A 12,835-nucleotide genomic window follows, 5' to 3' on the forward strand; every position below is an offset into this window, starting at 1 on the left:
GGTGGCCATTGTGGAGGTCTGTGTGTATGTGTGTATATGTGTGTGTGTGTGTGTGTACATTCCTCTCAGTTTTAATGTCTGATTTCAACCTGCCATGAAAACTGTCATTTATTCACATCTGGGCCGAACTAAATTTCATCCGGCAGCATGGCATGTTTAAAGCGCATCTCATCCTGACCACCCAGCTCACTCAGTCTCGTCCAGACTCTCCAGATACAGCTTCCCTCTCTTGCCATCGCTTAAAATCACATTGTTATAGACATTTAGCCAGCAGGAAATCACAGAAATATTTTTTTTGCTGAGGGAGCAGAGCAACAAGGCCAAGAGAACAGTCTAAAGGCTTAGCAGCGAGAGGTTAGTCAGGGCTGAGGAGACAGTCTCCTTTTAAGTCTCCTTTTAAACAGCTGGGCCTGCTTATCTCCTTCTGGAAAAGGTAGTAGCTAAAGTGTTGCAGGGGCAATATTTGGCGTGCCATGGCGCTAAGAATGCTATAAATTTGTGTGACTGTGTGTGTGTTTCTTGCCAATGCTTCCTGAGGGAACTGCATTTTAAGTCCATGGACACATTATGCTGCTATTGTACGCTGTCTTGTCTCTTTACACTAAGATTTTAAGCCATTACTATAAACTACTTAGTCTGGCTATAAAACTTTGTTTTGTTTTGGACTGGATTCATTGTTTTTATTGCGTCTGAAATGAGGATAAGCTGAATGTGCATTGTCTGCACTACTGCAAGTGGCAACCGCATCCACTGATAATACTGAATGGGGCATTTTATAATGCACCAAGGGCGGTACTGTTCATATAAACAGATTCCGTTCTTCTTTTAAGACAGGTGACTTTGTGTGTTGGTTTGTCTTGACTGATAAAAAACAGTCATACAAACTTATGTGAGAGGAAAACCATGCACACAGGACAGCATCCTAAAACAGCCCACTTAATATGTTAATTCAGTGACTGAAAGCACTTAACGTTTAAGCACTGGCAGAAAGAGGAAAATTCAACAATTAAGAAAGTCTGCCAGAAGCCAAAACATTAACTTAGAGCTACACTCTTGAAGGCACAATCAGCAGAAAATGGGTGCATGAAATTACAGGGATAATAGTTAACAACCAGTTGGAGTCTTCAAACCCTCTATCTGTACTGCGAAGGGGCACTGGGAGACAGCGCCTCACATTTACAGAAATGTGAAAGCAAATCGTTTGCGCACCACAGAGAGGTAGGTAAAACATAATGAGAAATAAGTAAAGAAATGTAATAATTTACTTGAAGTTTAGTCATTGTGGGTCGGGGGCCGCCGACAAAGGGAAGCTGTGTGGTCATCTCCTGGCCTTCTTCTTGCTCCAATAGGCTGGCTGCGTTGTCCTCTGCTGATGGCTCTGGGTGGCTGTATGTGGGAACCTGGGGGATGGAGAAAGCCATCCCACAGGCCTCAGCTGCCCGGAGGACCCCAGGTACCTCCTGAACGCGGCTGTACCAACGCAGCAGGTGGGGGAGCTGATGTAGAGTGCTCGCAGCGTGGGCTTGGAGTGAACACTATCAAAGACAATAAAAGGAATGAAAGAAAAAAGAGGAGACAAAACAAGGAGATATTGATTAAGTGACTCATCTGACATGTCATCTCCAGTGGAGCGAGATGTCAGGTTCCACCAGAATTCACTCATCATGCTGGCAGACGGATAGACGCGAGGGGGCCGGCAGGAAAAACATCAAAACACCGTTGGCAGGTGGGCAGGGTAGAGACACAAACACAGACATGATCAGAGGCGCAGTGTCACTGTGTGTGACTATGTGTGGAAGACAGAAGAAAGAGAGAGGGGGACACAGACGCACTGAGGGAGAAGGGGCGCTCTGCAGTCGGACAAGTGGGTGGAGTGGAAGGGATCAGTCGTGGCCACATGTGTCGAGGACAGTGACGGCCGTTAAGAGGAGACACGCTAGGCTGAGTGTGAAACTGGAAACCACTGGAGCACAGCTGACTACTAAAAGCCTCATTGTGAAAACTTCAGTTCATTCCCACAGTCGAGGAATAGTTGGAGGCGGCTGAAGGGTGAAATGGAGGTTGAGACCCACTTCACTGCCTGACAGTGCAGCATTCCTGATCAATAACAATATACCATTGAACTAAATCGCTGTGGTACCCTCTGGTCTCCGCCACAGTTACTTTAATCGTTGCCGCCAACTAAACTTGTAAAATATGCAATCATTCTATATAATGAATATTCAAAAAATGTTCACGAGTCTTGCAGATTTTTTTTAAGTTAAGAGTTTTAAGGTCAGCATAACAACCCACCAATTCTTGATCTGTTGCCGAGAGAAAAACGTTCCCAAGGGAAAGTCATTGAAATGCATTTCAACCTGCTGCATTTGAATAGAAACCCTCCCATACACTGTTATCACTCTTTGCCAGGTGGCTCTGGACCACCTTTGAGAGCACAACCTGTGCCAAGTCTGATGCAGCGAGTCTTCTTTACTCAAGTTTCTGCCTGGGTAGATCTGAAAGGAGCTGGGTGTACTGTCTGCTCACCCTTACCACAGAGTCAAAACCATAAGTCATGCATATGACCAGTCATCAAAATAAATACATTAAAAAATAGGACTGTAGCGAATGTTCTCTTTTTATATTCAAAGCTTCTATTAAGGTTTTTGATTGTAGCTTTGAATGTGCCATCATGTTTTCTGACCTAAAATAAATTAATTAATAAATCCTGTTGTGAGAGCCGATCCACAATGCCTAACCCTGCAAAAAAAAAAATGCATTAATCAACTACCCAGACGCAACCCAACCCTCAACCTGCCATCTTTATGCACTATAATGGCACAATTGTCAGGACTGAGACACAGGCCAAGACAAGGACTGTGCACATGGCGTCACTCTCCAAAGTGTTAGCGTGTTTTAGAGAGAGAAAGGGAATGAGAAAGTGGAAGGTGGACTATTGCACCTAATGTGTCTGTGAATTTTAGAGCTGCAACAAATAATCACTTAGTTGTTAACTATTAAATTAATTAATCTGATAATCAATCAGATCAGTTTGGATAATTTTTTTAAAGCTCCAGTAGGCAACATTGTTTTGGTATAATTGAGTAAAAATTTTATAATATCCTCTAAGCATAATGTAAATCAAGTGGTCTGAGACAAACAATAGTTTTCTGCACCTCACCATGGCTCTGTGTTCATCCTCTAAAGAATCAGTATCGTGCCAATGTGCATCAACCCATCAAAGGTCAGCTCAGCTGCGCGGTGAGGGAGAGTGAGGCTCAGGAGTATGTGCGGGCCGCGAGGGAGGGATGGGCAGGGCTGCTGCACGGTGAGGGAGAGCCAAGGCTCCCAGAGAGGGAGAAATAGAACCAAGTAGGATAAAATACTCGTGTGCTCATCTGGTAGGAGGGGCTCAGGGCGGAGACGAACGAAACCTAACTCAGATGAGACTCAAAAATCAACCGTTTTCAGGCTTTCTACCTACTGCAGCTTTAAAGAAAAAAAAAATCAAAATACTCTATTCCAGCTTCTTAAATGTGAATATTTCCTGGCATTTTTACTTCTCTACAACAGTGAACTTAATATCATTGGGCTGAGGACAAACCAAGACATTTGAGGACGTCATCTTTCTGACCTGCCCGCCCAAATCTGTGATATTTTCTAGTACGCGTACCTGAACCTGCCCAGTCTAATTCTACAAAAAGTATAAAACTAATAATATTGATGCAGCTTAATCTTTATCTGTAACTGTGCAGAAATACCGGATTTCAACAGAATGAATAGACATGCAAAATGTAGTTGACACCGAGTGTAAAAGACAAACTGAATAAGCTAGAGATATATAAACAGAAGAAATCACTGTAACATTTCCACAGGCCTCCATGCTCCTTTCTACTGTTTACTAATCTGTTTTTTGGCCCATCTGTGATGTCATCAAACGTAACACACTGGTCAAAAAATAAAATAAAAAAATACAAAAGAAGGACATACTTGCATACTTGTCTACTAACAACAGGAAAGCAGTCTGTCACCTATTTAAAATGAGTTTTCCTGCATTTAAAAAATACCCAGATTCATGAGCTAATTTTGGTGGAAAATGGTACTATGAAGGCAGCAAACTTAAGTTAGGGGGGGTTTGTAGACTGAATGGCACCATCTGTATGAGGTGACATTAGACATAAGTCATGTGTGCTACTGTTTACGTTGAGAGACAAAGCCGTGCATGGCTACACTTGACTTGTCACGGCACAATAATGGGTATTTCGCTTACAGTAAACTATGTAAAGTTCACAGTGTGTCAGAGCATTGACAGTATACGGCTTGTACAGGAAATATAGCCATTGATTACAGCATTAAAAATGAGCACATGATGTGATAAGAATCGGATCCCTAGCCACAAGGGCTCATCACTGACAACACTCAAGTATAAATCATAAACTCCAAGGCCCTTACCAAGTATTGATGAATGCACGGCAGCAGCACCACATCAGTCAGTGTAAAGTACAGTCCTTCAGCAAACACATGCTCCAGCGGAGGCAGGTCCGTCGTCTTCACTTTCCTGATCTCAGAGTTCTCTCTGGTGGTTGAAGTTGGTACTGAATCTACAGACAGCTTTGCCAGAGCCGCCCTGAGCTCCAGTCCATCACTGACCTGAGGTGACTGTCCGGACTCAGAGTCTGGTTTCCCTTGGGTCTCGGGGGACTCATTCTTTTCACTCTGTCTCTGCTCTTGCAGCTTCTTTCTCCGTATCTTGTCATCATTGTGGACTCTGACAGGCTCCGCTAGCCTTCGCTCCAGGGTGAGGATGGAGAGAGGCAGCTGCTCATATTGATTTGTGGGATTTTTGAGGTGTTCTTCAACAGCAGAGGGGATGCCAATTTCACACAGTCTGGTCCACCTGCTCACCTGAGGGTGAAAAAAAAGGATTTTTTAAGGTCAAAGACAGCACTGACCTTAACAGCACTCTTTATTTTTGTGAGATGTTATATTGATGTCTGTCTAAGTATAATGCTGCTGACACTGTGACCAAACCACAATCGACACGCTGTAAAACTCCATCAACCCAAGTGAAAAGTTTGCGAAAGAAGAGTTTATCCATCGATAGCTTGACATTTCATCAGCCAAGGAACTAGCACCTCTGATTACTTTAAACCACAATCAGCTGAAGACGCAACAGTGATGCTTTATTTTACTGAGTCTGTATTTTCCTAACAAACCCGTAGGAATTTTCTGGTGAAGAAGTATGTAAATTGGTACCTAATTCTGGGGAAAAGTCAGACAACCCCCCCCACAAAAATATTCATTCATTTTTCATTAATTATTGGAAAGTTCATCCTCCATATACTCTATGTTGAATTATACGCCTGCCTGTTAACAAATTTTGATTTTTTGATGATATTTTTATACTTTATTTTTTCAAGCCCATTTTCATAGATAAAGCTTATTTGCTTTTTAGTTTACAAATCATTACAATGCCAATTTTTGATCAGAGTTAAAGGGAAAATAAAGTAAAATAAATAAAAGATATAAACAACCAATACATTCACAGTATAAAAATGATGTTTAGTTATTATAGGATAGGCTCCAGCACCCTCGCAACCCCGAAAAGGGTAAGCATCTACGGGAATTGAATGAAAGGAAATAAATTAGAAGTATGAGATGAGAAGTAGAAGATAATAACTAATAAGTTCTAGTAGCTCATACTGTACACAGTTTCATTAATTAAATACAGTGACAGTATAGTTACAGTCTTTCATCTTCTATAAGCCACCTTTTCTCAAACACATCTTTCTAAAATTTGAAATGCAGCATTTTTCAGTTACAGGGTTGTCGTTTAGTAAATCAGATATTGACGGCTCAGCACTATTGTACCTCGTTATATAGGCATTTGCCAGAAATGTTTTGCACTGGTCAGGGAGCACTTGGCTGAAAAAAATCTTTCAAAAGGGGTTATATAATTTAAAAATCCAATAACTTTGAGAATCACTGCTATGTACTATGTAATAAATGAAAATTAATTATTTTGAAGTGTATAAATGTCTTAATTTCTCAATGATTAGAAACAAATTAGTCTTTTTTAGAAACACTGTTTAATTTACAGTTGTGTATCAGTTCCTCTCTGGGAAATGATGGAACCCATAAATTTAGTGTTCGTGAAATCTGGTCGACTGACACTGACATAATAGCATTATGTCACTATGTACACTAAGTATGTATAGTACTCTGTCACATCACAGACACAGTGTTTCAATGAAATTGAGATGTGGAAAAGAAAAATGTTTAAATTAATTGTAGATCTTTGGTTGTACAATCTGGACTGACACTTGGGTTATACCTCCTGCAACTTTTATAAATGCCACAAGCCTAAAAGTGTGCTTAGAGTTTCAACCCTTTAACTACTCTTTCTGTTCTTCATACACCTTGCTTACGGGTGAGTTGTAGTTAAAAGCCATCACTGTGTCTGATGCTGTGCTCCAGTGGACTGAGTTCTTGCCACTAACCTCAGCACAGGCCTTCAGACAGGTCTTCTTGAATCCCAGCAGTGCCAGCACATCATTCCTGGAGGGATCAGCCTCCAAGGTCTTGTTGATGATATGTCTCAGGACCACTGCCAGCCCTGCTCTGCACAGCCTCCCAGTCTCATCCAACACAGCAGGGAGACGGCAGCCCCTCACCAACTGAGGCAGATCCTCCAACTGAATGTCAGACACATCCAAACCCTCTGGCAGCTGACTCTTCAGTGACTGGGAGCTGCCAGGTTTGGTGAAGACCAGGAAAACTTTGAAAGACTTGCACTCGCAGTAGGAGAGGAGGAACAGGGCGATGGAGGTGTGCAGAGGGAGACGCTGCTCCTCATTTTGGGAGCAAACTTCAAGATAGAGGGAGGGATGCTGTTGCTGCACCTCCGTGTGCTTCATTGTGAATAACACTGTAGGGTAAAGGTAAAAACAGATGAAGAGTAACACGTAGTTAGCTTTGGTGATGTGTTCAGGTGTGTTTTTAATGTGGCAGCAAGATAGTGTTAACTGAAATAACATTTGGGATTCAGCGCATAAAATGATATGAATAAATACTTACAAAAGCTTTAGTAATGCGGACATAAACACCGGCGACTTCAATAAACCCACGTTGTTGTGGTACACGCTTCCTGTCACAGTAAGTTACCGCTTCTTCTTTCCTTGTGCTAAAGCTATGATGCTAAAGCTAGGTTAGCTCCACAGCGCCACCCGCTGTCAACTTACGAGTCAGAAGTAATGGGAATATATATTAAATCGCTACATAAATTTTAAATAGTTAAAATATATTCCACACATCTCATTATTTATTAAACTTAGAGCTTTAATGTGTGTAGGATATTAAATAAAACTAATTTCCTCACACAGGGTTCCGCGCGTGTAGATTCCGGACACATTAAACGGTTGCACTGGGAAACCGTCCGCCCCGGCAGCTCGAGAAGGAAGTGTTGCCCAACCGTTAATTGCTCAACAAACCGAGAATACCGGGTAAAGTGGCAGGTTTTTACCAGAAGCAGCGTGTGAGGTAATGTAATTCAACTTAAACATATAACCTGTGAATTTTGTTTAATAACTGACAGTTAACGGGGGAGGTAACTTTAGCTTCTGTGTGGGGCTAGTAACGTCTCAGTGCTCTGAGTGTGTGCTCCGGACTAATAACGTTACAGAGCAACCAAGGTAACTCCATGTTAAGATGTGTGTTTCTTTTGTTCAGGACAGAGAGGACATTTAAGATTCAACCCAGAGGCGTTAGAGGTTACTTCCGACAAAGCAGCACAGCACGCAACGTTAGGTGTAAATTAAGTATACTGTGAACAATTGAACAACAGTCCTGGTCGACGTGCAGTCTCTTTTCAGCTCTTCAGAGGCTGTTCTTTGGCTCATTTCTCTCCATTTCTACTCTATTGTTCTCTGACTTTATTTTGTATTAGTGCATCTTCATATGTGTTCAATATTAATGATTATGGTCATTGTCCAAATGTCTGAAATACTAAAAAAAAAGGATGATATGATAGGTATGGGTGTGACTAGGCTGCCCTTAAGAAAAACAGAGGCATTAACCACAAATATTTCAATCCTTTCAAGTATTTTTAATGTGTTATGTTTGGGATTTTGTGTGTGTGTGTACACGTGTGTTTTGTTTAGTTTAAAATACAGTGTCAAAAGGCCGATTTAATATAGCAGAATGATTGTCAAGTCTGTATATTAAGTAGCTGAGTTTTATCTAGGAGGCTGTAGATCAGTCACCTCCAGAGTCCGGCCGATTTTGGCCCTCAGTCCAATTTCAAAAGGCCCTTGGCTTGTCTTTCAAAATATACTTTGTAATTAACACAATACTGGATAATCAAGCAAGATTGCTTTACACTTTTTGTTCATTCACCTTACAATGGCAGGGCAATCATACAGTTTGTAGACATGCATCAAGAAAGAACTATACAGGGGGAACTAATGTATTTTCAGACAGAGTACAAATACCTAACACCAGATATTTCCATCTAGGTAGCAGACATAATTACAGCAAGACAGCATAAGGTCAAGAGTGAGGGCCATCGCCTTCAGGAGTGGCTGAAAGTTGAATACTTTTTCACTTAAAGACAAAACAGTTGCATTTTTTTTAATGATTCATATGATCTGAGGAGCAGCTGGCCTCCACTGATGCGTCTAATCTGGTCCCTATTTAAAAAAAAAAAAAAAGTTTGGACACTCCTGCTGTAGATGCAAGAAACCTTATGTTGACACTGTGGTGCAGTGTTGTATTGACTCTAGCAAAGATCTGTAGAGATTTAAGCCCTTGGAGGGACATTTTGTTCTTCAAATCAATGAAGTGTTTTACTGTACTCTGTCGGTATTTAATCCCAGAGCTCTCAGTCCAAGCTTACACCACAGTGTCTTAAGTGGCAGCTACAGCCTTTGTTTTGTCTTTTTATATTTCAAGATTCTGTCATTTCCGTATCCTGACTTGTCCTAGGATGACCTTAGCAGTGGCATTTGATAAGGTTATAACTGAAGCCTTAAAAGCTGACATTATTCTGTGATTCTCAGTTTAAGCCATGGCTGGACCTGTCAGTCTGGAGCTTGATCCCATCTTCCTGAAGGGGCTGAGTTACCTGCACTCCAAGAGTAAAGATTCAGCCGAGAAACTCAAAGCATTACTAGATGAGTCCCTGTCAAGAGGCAGTGACTACCGTTCCATACAAAAAGTAAGGATTTTATCATGTTTTTCACATCTTGAGCCTTTATTTACGTTGTACCTTATTTTTATTCATTTCTCTTTAACTTTCATGGGTATGTAATTTACACAGCTGAATGCCAAGTAATCTGTGATATCACTGTGTATCCTCAGGATATGGATGTGTCAAAGGGATCTGTGTCAAAATTAAGCTTGAGCAAACAGGACTCCAAGTCCTCCTCAAGTTCATCCTCCTCCAGCAGCAGCAGTAGCAGTAGCAAATCTGGCTCAGAAAAGAGTAAGAAGGAGGCAGAGAAGAGACCCGTTGAAAAGGTATGAATACATAAATAAGGCCAGAGTGTCTTGAAGCTATCTTGACCGTTGCTTTGCTTTTTTGTCAACTATGTTCCAGTCTCGTTTTGCTGCGTGTGATGACATGTTCCTTTGAATTAGTACAGCATATATTGCAACTGTTAAGTCGTGATCAAATGTAACTACATGTTTACATCTGTTATTTTAGTGTGAAGGTCAAAGTGGCTAATAGGAAAATGTTTTTTATCTGTTCATTATCAAATTTCCTTAAGACCTTTAGCACCGTATTGCAAAGCTGCACGCTCAGGCAAGAAGTGCAAGAAAAACAATTGCATTATGCCACATGGGACAGTATACTAATGAATAGGCTAGCTACAGTTTGACAGTGTTGTAACGTATGGCACTGATGTCAACATGCATTGTCCTAACGTTCCTCTTTCTGTCTTACTGACAAACAGGTCAGGGTGGACTTGAGTGAGGTGGACCCTCCGAAAAAGGCACGTTTAGAGAAGCAGGAGAATCGCTCTTCACCGATAACTGTTCAAACAAGCAAAGATCTTCTGCCAAATATAAACGACTATGATGAGACCAATGCAGATGACTTTGCCATGGAAATGGGCCTGGCTTGTGTGGTTTGCAGGTATACCTTCAATTTTAGCAAATAAACTAAATGTAGTTTTGCTCTAATACATGAGTTTCAGGATGTTAGCATGCATTCCAGTCTCATTATTCATTTCCATTCATGTTGATTTTGCTTGTGTGTTTTAATTGCCTAAGACAAATGACAGTGACCATGGGAAACCAGCTGGTTGAGTGCCAGGAGTGCCATAATCTGTACCACCAGGACTGTCACAAGCCCCAAGTGACAGACAAAGAAGTAAATGATCCACGGCTTGTGTGGTACTGTGCCCGCTGCACCCGGCAAATGAAACGTATGGTGAGGAAAATAAATTATATTCCAGTATCCACCATGTACGTAGTCACTGATTGTATGACAAATCAGTGCATAGTCATATTTGTATTCTTTCTGTCTAAAGCACTATGTGTGTTTGTCCACTAGGCCCAGAAACCCCCACAGAAGCCTTCCCCATCCTCATCATCAGCACCTGTTGTAAAAGACACACTGGTGAAAAAGACAGAGCTTAAAACCAAGCCTGACACAGCCAGCACCTTCCAAGCCTTCAAAAGAACAGAAGTGAAGGTATGTGTGGCTATGGTATGGCTGTATGCTGCCTTCTTTGATGCACAATAATAGGTGCTCCTGTGTCAACCTGAAGTCAAGCAGAAACTAGGATTCAGTATTCCTAAGTTATTACTGGTAGCAAGTGAGAGAAGAGCAATAGCTGTCAGTTTGCTTTAAAACACAGTCTGTATAAATCCCTGCAGAGGAAAATGAGCAGCAAGTGTACATTAATTTTTAAGGATCAGACCGCTGACATCTGCTGAGATAGTGTTGCAGTACAGTATCATTTCTCCAGAGGGATTGGGTTTCAAACTTTTTAGAGCACTTTTACTTACTGGAGTTCACCCCGGGGTTATTTTGACAGCAGACATGTTGCCTTGTAGTCAGGGATTTGATTATGTTAATTCAAGTTGGAGTGGGCGTATTGCTCAAGTAAGCAAGTTGAGGCATTGTCGAGCTTGCAGGTAACTCCGCTGATTGACATGTCTTGATAAATATGTATTCACTCTTGTAAGCGGTGATCTGAAGATAAGTTTAAAAGATCAGGTTGTTGTTTTTAAATTTTATTTTATTTTTTTTTTCTGTCAACAGATCCCACAGTGCATTGACAATGCATTAGTTAATCTCTGAATACTGTCTAAGTTATTATGATATACCGGAGTTTCAATACCGTCAAAAACACATATGCTCCTTTTTCTATTAAACTGATACAGAGATGCTGTATTGAGGCGATGTATTGCAGTGCACAATATGTGCCACTAGAGGTCAGTCTCTACTTGTGGAACAGGCAGCTGTGCTATATAAAATGGCAACTGCAAGTGGTAACGATAATGTTGCAGGACTACAGAAAAGACTAGTTCCTCTGCTGCTGTTTGGGAGTATTGCCACATTTAACTTTATCTTGAGATGACTTCTTTTAATTACAAAAGAAGGTTATTAGCCACATGATTTTCATCTTTTCATCTCTGTTCAGCCCACCACGGGTGTGCCATATCATCTTGTTCACGATATTACTGGTATAATTTTTAATATCATATGAAAAGTTCATATTGTAATACTTGCAATATTTCGTCTTCATGCAGGAGTAAATAGTGTATTCCCTGGGGGCTCTTTTCATTTGGCATTCTAATTAGTACCACAGAACACACACAATATCCACAGACAAAAACTATAGACTTTATCAAGTAAGCTGATCTATTGAACACTGAAATTAATTTCTTGGTTTTTGACTCCAGAATTTTTGGCATCTTCTCAGGGTTTCAATTTTGAACCTTTTAAAGGTTCTTATTATATAACAAGACATTGCTGAATTTGTGTTACACTGTGATAATTGAGGTAACTGTTTATAATTCCAGGCATCCACGACATCAGCCAACCCCACCATCAGCAGCTCCTCCACCTCAGGCAGCGGTCTTACAGGCTGGGCTGCATTCGGCGCCAAAACAAACCCATCTCTTTCTGCCAGCTCCAAACTAGGTTCCTCTGGCCCAAGTGGGAGCCACAAGACCTTGACAATTCCATCTGGCCAGAAACCTGTCGGACTGTCTGGGCTAGCAGGAGCCAAGTCGGGACTTGGGAGTGCAAAGATACCTGGAAGTGGCAACGGAAACGGCTCCAGCCAGACGCCTCTAAAACCTCCTCCACCCCTGACTCTGGGTAAGCAGCCGCTGAATCGCTCAGGGAGCGGTGAAAGCCAAGGGAAAGGTGCTGCTTCAACAGGGGCCGGCTCCCCGAGCGGCTCCCAGGCAGGTGGAGGAGGGAACGGAGGCAGTAACGGAGGCGGTAACGGGAACAATGGGAACGGGGCGAAGGCTGCGCCAGGGGACAAAGCACCAACATCCCAAGAGTCCCAGCTAAACGCCATGAAACGGTTACAGCTGGTGAAGAAGAAAGCGGCGCAGAAGAAACTGAAGAAATGAGTAGAGGTAGAGAGAAACAAAGAGGAGGAGGAGGAGGAGGTGTGAAAGAGTAGACAATAAACGCTTGTGGAATTAGTGTGCCAGAGCAGTTTGTTTGTGTAAAAAGAGCATCTGTATATGAGTAACACCATCCAGTCAAATACTTGAATCTTACTTTGTGTAAATGCTGCTGGACTGTGTGCCTCATTCTGTCCTAACAAGTCTAACCGTTGAAAAAGTGACTGTCGCTTTTTATTCAGAAACGTCATTAAAACCCTTC

General features: G+C 41.7%; 2 protein-coding genes across 2 annotated transcripts in view; one reads left to right on the forward strand and one right to left on the reverse strand.

Moving 5' to 3' along the window:
• The window catches only part of gstcd (glutathione S-transferase, C-terminal domain containing), an 86,554-nt gene extending 79,379 nt beyond the window's left edge, over positions 1–7,175 (reverse strand). The window contains exons 1-4 of the mRNA XM_049571613.1: positions 7,057–7,175; positions 6,480–6,907; positions 4,432–4,884; positions 1,266–1,535 (exon numbers count right to left, since the gene is read on the reverse strand). Coding sequence (XP_049427570.1) covers positions 1,266–1,535; positions 4,432–4,884; positions 6,480–6,896 — 1,140 coding nt within the window. The 5' untranslated portion in view covers positions 6,897–6,907; positions 7,057–7,175. The remainder of the gene's footprint in view (positions 1–1,265; positions 1,536–4,431; positions 4,885–6,479; positions 6,908–7,056) is intronic.
• Positions 7,176–7,399: 224 nt separating this feature from the next.
• Positions 7,400–12,806, forward strand: ints12 (integrator complex subunit 12). The gene is made up of 7 exons (XM_049571918.1): positions 7,400–7,518; positions 9,036–9,193; positions 9,337–9,495; positions 9,933–10,114; positions 10,252–10,411; positions 10,535–10,675; positions 12,013–12,806. The coding sequence occupies exons 2-7, from the start codon at positions 9,044–9,046 to the stop codon at positions 12,574–12,576; spliced, it is 1,356 nt and encodes a 451-aa protein (XP_049427875.1). The 5' UTR covers positions 7,400–7,518; positions 9,036–9,043; the 3' UTR covers positions 12,577–12,806.
• The last annotated feature ends 29 nt before the right edge of the window (positions 12,807–12,835 follow it).

Source organism: Epinephelus fuscoguttatus, linkage group LG3 (assembly GCF_011397635.1).
Source record: "Epinephelus fuscoguttatus linkage group LG3, E.fuscoguttatus.final_Chr_v1".
NCBI lineage: Eukaryota > Metazoa > Chordata > Actinopteri > Perciformes > Serranidae > Epinephelus > Epinephelus fuscoguttatus.